Genomic DNA, 7,725 nt, shown 5'->3' on the forward strand with positions numbered 1-7,725 from the left:
GTCCAGCTGAATTGAATTAGGGCTTAACGGTTTGTCATAGGGCCATATTTGCATGTTTTTATAACATCCAGTGGCAAACATGCGAGGCAAACGTGAACTAACAAGAGAGAATAGGCAAGCCTATGTAAGTTGCATTAAATAATGAAGGCATTTCCTCCAGAAAAATTGCCCAGAAACTCAAAATACCAGTGAGTACTGTAGCAAAAAACCATGTTGTCTGGCCTTAACCTTTCTGTCAAATTCATCCCATATTAACCCGACAGGGTTGAGTTCAGGTGACTATGGGGGCCATGTAATCATTTTCAGCTTTCCTTCTTGTTCTTTTTTTCTTCAAATAGTATAAATGGAGGCAGAAGTATTATGGTATTTGGGGTGTTTTGCAAGCTCTAGAGTTGGTGACCGGAATTCTTAACAAAGAGGGTTACCTAGTATTCTCCAGAGACCATCTGGCTTGAGACTAATTGGACAGTCCTTCATACTACATGAGGTCATTGATTCGAAACATGCGTATAAGCTTTGCCAGAACTATTTGAAGAAAAATGAAGAAGGAAAGCTGAAAATGATGATATGGCTCCCACAGTCACCCGACCTTAAACCTATCGAGTTAGTATGGGACGAACTTGACAGAAAGGTTAAGGCCAGACAACCAACCAGCGCTGAGCATCTGTGGACACTTCTTCAACACTTCTGGGGGGTATTCCAGAAAGCAGGTTATGTGACATACCCGGGTAAGTTTAAGGGTAAGTTAGTGGATAACCTCAACTTTCGGTTCCAAAAACGGAGGTAACTTTCTGGGTATGTATGTAACCATAGGAACTTACTCTCTGAAGATAACCTGCTCGGTAGCAGGTTATGTTCCAGGGTTAGTTTGTTTCAGAAGGTTACTGAGCATGGCGTGCCCTTTTGATGACGATCCTGTGGACGTGGAGGCACAAATTATACAAGGTTTTTTTCGCCGGGAGAGAGTTATAAGACCGCGAATTGATGTATTTTCATATCCTAATGATTATTTGAAAGAGCGTTATCGATTTTCAAAAGATTCGTTAATTTATTTAACACATCTCTTGAGACCACATATTGCAAATGTCACAAACCGCGGGTCTGCGCTTAGAACAGAGAACATTCTGTGCATATCACTTCGGTTTTTCGCGTCAGGGCATTTTTTGTACAATGTGGGCGATGCAGAGCATGTGGGAAAGGCAACTGTGTGTAGAGCCGTTCGCACAGTATGTCTGGCACTTAAACGATTCTTACACACGTTTGTACAGTTCCCTGGCCATAAACCTCTGCGTGTTATTAAAGAGGAATTCCACAGAGTGGCAGGTTTGTCCTTTGTAGTAAAATCTATGACGCATATTAAATATGTAGTCATACTATTTATATCTATACATGTATTCATCCTGCACACACACACACACACACTTTAAACTTCCATATATGACTTTCTATTTCAGGATTTCCAAATGTAATTGGGTGCATTGATGGCACACACATTCCTATTAAAGCTCCTTCAGTAAATGAGGGAGACTATGTTAATAGGAAATCTATTCATAGTATCAATGTGCAGGTAACAATTTCATTTTGTGTTCCTAATTTTTTGTCTTGTTAAAATCATTAAACTCATTACTTTTTCCCACTAACTATAGGTAATATGTGAGGCAACCCACATCATTACTAATGTGGAGGCAAAATGGCCAGGATCTGTGCATGATGCCAGAATTTTCCGCGAGTCATCATTATGTCAGTCATTTCAGGAGGGAATGTTTTGCTGTATACAATTTTTTTTTTTTTTTTTTTTTTTACTATATTTGTATTGTACACTTGAATCATAACAGGACAGTACAATGGTTACTTGCTGGGGGACAGAGGATACCCTTGTCTGCCCTATTTAATGACACCCTACCCTGAACCTGATCCCGGACCACAGACCCGCTTTAACCTGGCTCACAGCCGAACACGGGTAAAGGTGGAGATGACCATAGGGATCCTGAAGTCTAGGTTTCAGTGTCTGCGTGGGCTCCGGGTCAGTCCAGAGAGGGCATGCGACATCATAGTGGCTTGTGTTGTGCTTCACAACATTGCCACTATAAGAGGAGAGAGCCACCCTCCTTGGATTGAGGAAGATGGCCCAGAGGAACCCCAACAGGGTTTTGCACACAACAGAGATGGAAGACTATTGAGAGACAGGATTTGTCAAAATTACTTTTATTAAAATGTTTGCACTGGTCTGCTCTGCAGTTCATTTCTTGATTTCCTGCAAAACAATGAAAGTAAAAATGAAATAAAATGTTTTTTTTTTTTATTACAATGCTTTATATACACAACACTTTTAACATGCAACAGATTAATCAGAAGTTCTCACCTTAAGGCGATGCTCCAGTAATTCAATTTCAAGTTTTGCTTTTTTAATTTGAAGCTGTATAAGGTCCATCTCCATGTCACTTTTTCTTATTTGTTTTTGAAGATGGACCTTATACAGCTCCTTTGCTGGCAACTAGGAAGGCAAAAAAAAGTTAAATAAATGAGATTCTGTCAGACAATAAAAGTAAAATATGGACAACTGCACTCAAATTCTTACTCCGGTTAGATTGTGCGTTGAGATTGAAGGACCTTCATCTGTGGGCAAATCCCCAGGTATGTACTGTGAAAGGACAATGACAGTTTGTTACTCTAATGTAAAAAGGGGGCATGCATTATAATGGTGTGCATCATACCTCAGTGGATCTACCAGCATTGTCCACTTCTGTCACAGCAGATGTGGTCTCTTCATCGTCATCTTCATCCTTCAGTGGAAATATGCAAGTATACATTATCTGGCAAAAATAAACATTAAAAAAATATCTAAAAGCAACTAAAGGTACCTGACAACAAAACACTTACAGCTGTGACAGACTGTGTTCTTTCTGTTGGGTCCAATAATACAATCCCTCTGTCAGTATCTATAAGAAAATACAACCCATACAATTCTCAATATTATCAAAGAGAAACCAATAATGCAGGAAAAAATATCAAAGCAATATAACTAAGACCACAGCAGCCTATACATCATATGTAGTTAAATAAAGTAAGCCTGCATAAAAACGTTAAGCATGTTCAAAAAGCCTTTATAAGTGACAGAGAGTAATTTATTAAGTCATAATGAGAACAAATCACAGTGGCAAACTTACATTTCACCATGTTACTTGTGGTGCATGGTGTGTGTGATGAAGTGCCCCCTGGAATGCCAGCAACCACTGGTCGCCCTTTATTAAGGGACAGAGCCAGCTCCTCAGATGGGGTGAGGGGAGGTGGTGGTGGGCCCCCGCCAGTTAGACGGGCTTCAGCCTTCTTTCTATTAGCTACATGACAGAAAGAATATACTAAATCGTGTTTAATAAATAGTTCAGTAATTGTGTAATCAAATATTACCTTTTTGCAGAATGTTTTTGTGTTTCATTTTGACTTGGCTCAAAGTTCTTCTGGCTCCAGAAGGATTACACCTTATTAAATAAGAAACCATATATTCCTAGTCAATATACACTGGTATTTTAATCTAAAGAAATGAATGGCAGGAAAAGTAAATGCTTTCGTAGTGATTTAACAGTCAAAAGGATGCGGAAGGGGTGTTTAATTATTGTGCACTATAATAAAAGGGGAGGCAATATCAAATTTGCAATTTAATACACTCACGCATTTACTCTGTCCGTTATTTTTTGCCAAGCCAACTCTCTTTCTTTAGCCCATGCAGCCGTATTGCTTTTTTTCATTATTATTGGCTTGAATTTTTCGTATGCGTGCATTAAAACCTCCAACTCCGCCTCAGTAAAGTATGCCGCTCTCTTTTTTTCGTTGTCATTTTCCATTTTGACTCGTGAAATCGGCGATCCATTGAAAACGCCTTTATGCACGCGCATTAACTCTGGGTAACCAGTAGGAGGTTGATTAAACTAACTCTTCTCAGGTGTTTTGGAACCGACATACTCATGGTATGCGGGTTTGGGGTAAATCAACCCAGAGGTTATGATTTACCAAATGGTAAGTTAACCAAGCTTTCTGGAATACCCCCCTGGAGTAAACTTTCAGAACAATATTTAGAATCCTTACTTGATAGAATGTCTAGATTTTGTTCGGCAGTTAGAGCTACAAAAGGTGGCTATTTTGAAGAGTCTAAGATATAGTTTTTTCGTTAGACAAAATATGTATTTTGGTTCTTTATTTATTTTTTCCTGTATATTATTGTTGGTATAAATGCATATCCAGTGATTGTAATGGTATTATGTTGTTTCTTAAAAATCAGAACTGTCTAGTACTCCAGAAGACCTTTGATTGGCATGTACTCTGCCCTACAAAGGCAAAACGCCGTAACATCATGTTTGGTCAAAAATGAGTTAGTGTCATTTTTGTGGTATTTGAGACTTCCTTTATTATGTGAATAAATATCGTGAGTCAATTTGATTGTTTTAACGAGAAAATAAAGGGCTATGACAACCGTAACTTCCAAAACCATACGAGAAACCACAGCAGAACGCCGTAACAGTTGTTACGGCTCTTTGCCTTTGTTCCAGCACGCTGAAGTTGAGTTAAGGTGTTCTGACTTTGTTTAGCCTGGCATCAAGAGAGATGTTACGGTGCCGCTGTGATGTTACTGTACTCTGGCTTTGTCATACTGTCAAAGTTTGCCGCTCTTTTATTGTCACCAAACCACATAACATACACACAATACATCTTTGGCCAGACAAACTGTTCCAAGTATGCAATCAGAAACAAAGCAAGGTGAACAAGCCATACTTTCATACCATAAAAAAGGGAATTAAAAAACATGGCGGCAGGAGGTAGCAGCTTGGCAGGTGCTGATGCTCTTCCTTTTCTAAAGACATCTGGAAAACCGCCCGATTTAACATCTGCCCTTAAAACCTGGATATCTTGGCCATCAAACCCAATCAAAGCCAAGGCGTTAAATGTGCTTATTGTATCGCTCTACTTGACAACGATCGTCACTATGCAAATGTATGGGAGTTGGACTGCTGCCAGTGAACGGTCAATCTCACAAGTAAGTGGCACACCTAGGTCTGCTACACCCCTCGACTCGTGGAGCCAGTATGTCATCTTCTCCAAAGTTCTTGATGAAGGGCGTGCGAATGCTCCAAATGAGCAATACAAGCCGAGAGCACAGAGAATGGCTCAAACAACAGTCTACCGGGGCCGTACAACTCTTCTCTGCATTATCCTACTTTTATGCGGGGATATTCAAGTGAACCCAGGGCCGATGGATCTACAACAACAACCACTGCAGGTGGCGGAGACCGCTCTGATCTACACCCCGCATGCTTTCAACACAGCGCAGATGCTATCGGGTACCATTGCTAACAGTGCGCATCCACGCGCATCTATGTTTACCAACACATTGCAACAAGGTAACCTCCAGGCACTACACGCGCTTAAGCCAGCAAATGAAAGTGGTAAATTAAATGCTATGCAGACTATAGTTGTTTCAAAACAAAGCCAGATGAAACTATTTCAGACAGTAAACCATGCGTCGGTTCTATGGAACCCATTGACAAAGCTGAAAGGAATATTCGGAGGACATATTAACATACGTAGCGTAATGTCTAAAACGGAACAGTTGGAACATCTACTGTTGGGATCAAATCTACATTACCTGTGTCTTTCTGAGACTTGGATTACAGCTACAACTCCTGTATCGGCATTTATGATTCCTGGATACAAAGTATACAGACGGGACAGAGGAAAGGGAAAAGGGGGTGGGGTCTTGATCTACGTAAAAGACAGTATTGACAGTCACCAAATAGACATTCCAGATCAAACTATAGAGTGTGTTGGTGTTACAATTAGACTATCGCCCCAAATGTCATTTATTGTACTTTGTGTATATAGACCACCAAATGCAACAAGCGATTTCTATACTGGTTTAACAAAAATTCTAAAAACATATGACCGAAAGGAAATATTGCTCATGGGCGACCTCAACATAAATTGGCTTGATAAAGGCAAGAGGAAACACCTAAAAGATATTGCAAACTAAATACAAATGATACAATTGATTAAAAAGCCTACTAGAATAACAAAAACGTCTCAAACTTTGATAGATTTAATATTCACAAATAAACCAGACAGGGTAAATAAAACATACAACCTAATAACGGGACTGTCTGATCATAATTTTGTTCTAATAGCCAGGAAATTAAATAAATCAAGATACAGAAATAAAGAACAATCAAACAATGCAAAATTCCTCATATTCCTAAAAGAAATCAAGAGCTCCTTAAAAATGATTTAAATGAAATTTACTGGGCCTCCAAAACTGATAGAGAAAGCTGTGTACATACATGCAATAATATTATAACTGCTATAAAGAATAAAATTGATAAATATACACAGCTCAAACATAGAAAATCAAATAAAAAGAGGCTCCCGTGGTTTAATGAATCCCTTTGGGACACAATGAAACAGAGGGATAAAGCTCTCAAGGTTTCTCTTAAAACTAAATTAACCACTGATTATTACATTTACAAATCTCTGAGAAATAAAGTTACCATGCTGCTTCGAAAAGCAAAAGCAAATTTTTTTCTAAACTTAATCAAAGAGGCAAAAGGTAATTGTAAAAATTTGTGGAGGAGCATGGATAAACTATTGGGAAGGGAAAAAATATATCAGGAGCATTTACAGCTCAAAATCAATGGAATAGTTCAAAATGAGGGCTCTATTCTGGCTAAACACTGTAATGATTATTTATTGGATTCTATGTTAGACCTGGCGGAGACTTTTCCTGAAGTGAACTGCTGCCAAGATGATCATGGGGATGGCAATGCATCTTATTGTAGGTTGCAGAATATAGATGAAGACAAAATTTCCAAAATAATAGCAAATTTGAAAAATAGTAAAACAAAGGATATATTTGGACTTGATACATACACAATTTTCCTTTGGTGTTAAAAAGAGCAGTAGTTAAGCCGATTTTCAAGTCAGGAGACAAGCTCTGTGTGTCAAATTATCGACCTATTAGTATCCTACCAGCCATCTCCAAGGTCTTTGAGAAGGTGGTGGCAGAGCAGCTAGTGGAGCATCTTGACCACACTGATGCATTACATCCCTGCCAGTTTGGGTTCAGGAAAAGATACTCCACCGAGTCTGCTTGCTGCTACTTACTAGAAGACATCAAATCCAGTCTTGATGGTGGAGGTGTGGTAGGGGCGGTCTTTCTGGACTTGAGAAAGGCCTTCGATACCGTTAATCACCAGCTTCTCATCAGCAAACTATCTGATTTTTCTCTTGACACAAATACAATAGCATGGATTCAATCTTACCTTAATGACAGACAACAATGTGTTGCGGTAGATAATATAAAATCAGCCTTAAGATCTTGCAGCATGGGAGTGCCACAAGGTTCCATTCTGGGCCCCCTGCTGTTTACACTATACATAAATGACCTGCCAACTGTGTGTAAGAGTAAAATTACTATGTATGCTGATGATACGGTGCTATATGCACATGGTAAAACTGCGGAAGAAGTCGCTCAAAAACTGACCAAAGAGATGAAGAAAGTTTCTTTGTGGCTGAAAAAATCATGCCTCACCTTAAATCTAGATAAGACTGTATCGATGTTTTTTACAAATCGTTATAAAATACAAAATTGTCCTAAAATTTTAATTGATGGACAAATCATTTCAAATCCAGATCAGGTAAAATATTTAGGTGTTATACTGGAACCAAATTTAGGCTTTAAAA

General features: G+C 38.9%; 1 protein-coding gene across 1 annotated transcript; it reads right to left on the minus strand.

The window, feature by feature from the left end:
- Window positions 1–2,534: 2,534 nt before the first annotated feature.
- On the minus strand, window positions 2,535–3,569 carry LOC309505455 (uncharacterized protein). Its single transcript, XM_082178834.1, has 5 exons — window positions 3,409–3,569; window positions 3,168–3,338; window positions 2,881–2,939; window positions 2,715–2,783; window positions 2,535–2,641 (listed from the first exon to the last, which is right to left on the minus strand). Exons 1-5 carry the CDS (start codon window positions 3,497–3,499, stop codon window positions 2,567–2,569), a joined length of 465 nt encoding a protein of 154 aa, XP_082034960.1. The 5' UTR covers window positions 3,500–3,569; the 3' UTR covers window positions 2,535–2,566.
- Between the last annotated feature and the right edge of the window lie 4,156 nt (window positions 3,570–7,725).

Source organism: Leuciscus leuciscus (genome assembly GCF_965113295.1).
Source record: "Leuciscus leuciscus genome assembly, chromosome: 9".
Lineage (NCBI taxonomy): Eukaryota > Metazoa > Chordata > Actinopteri > Cypriniformes > Leuciscidae > Leuciscus > Leuciscus leuciscus.

What these genes read in the sequence shown, in the direction of transcription:
- LOC309505455 (XM_082178834.1), bottom strand. Translation starts at nt 3,499, where the DNA reads ATGGTTTCTTATTTAATAAGGTGTAATCCTTCTGGAGCCAGAAGAACT. An exon ending in CACAAGTAACATGGTGAAAT is followed by an intron (nt 2,940 to 3,167) that starts GTAAGTTTGCCA and finishes ATTTTCTTATAG; the next exon opens with ATACTGACAGAGGGATTGTA. An exon ending in GAACACAGTCTGTCACAGCT is followed by an intron (nt 2,784 to 2,880) that starts GTAAGTGTTTTG and finishes TTTCCACTGAAG; the next exon opens with GATGAAGATGACGATGAAGA.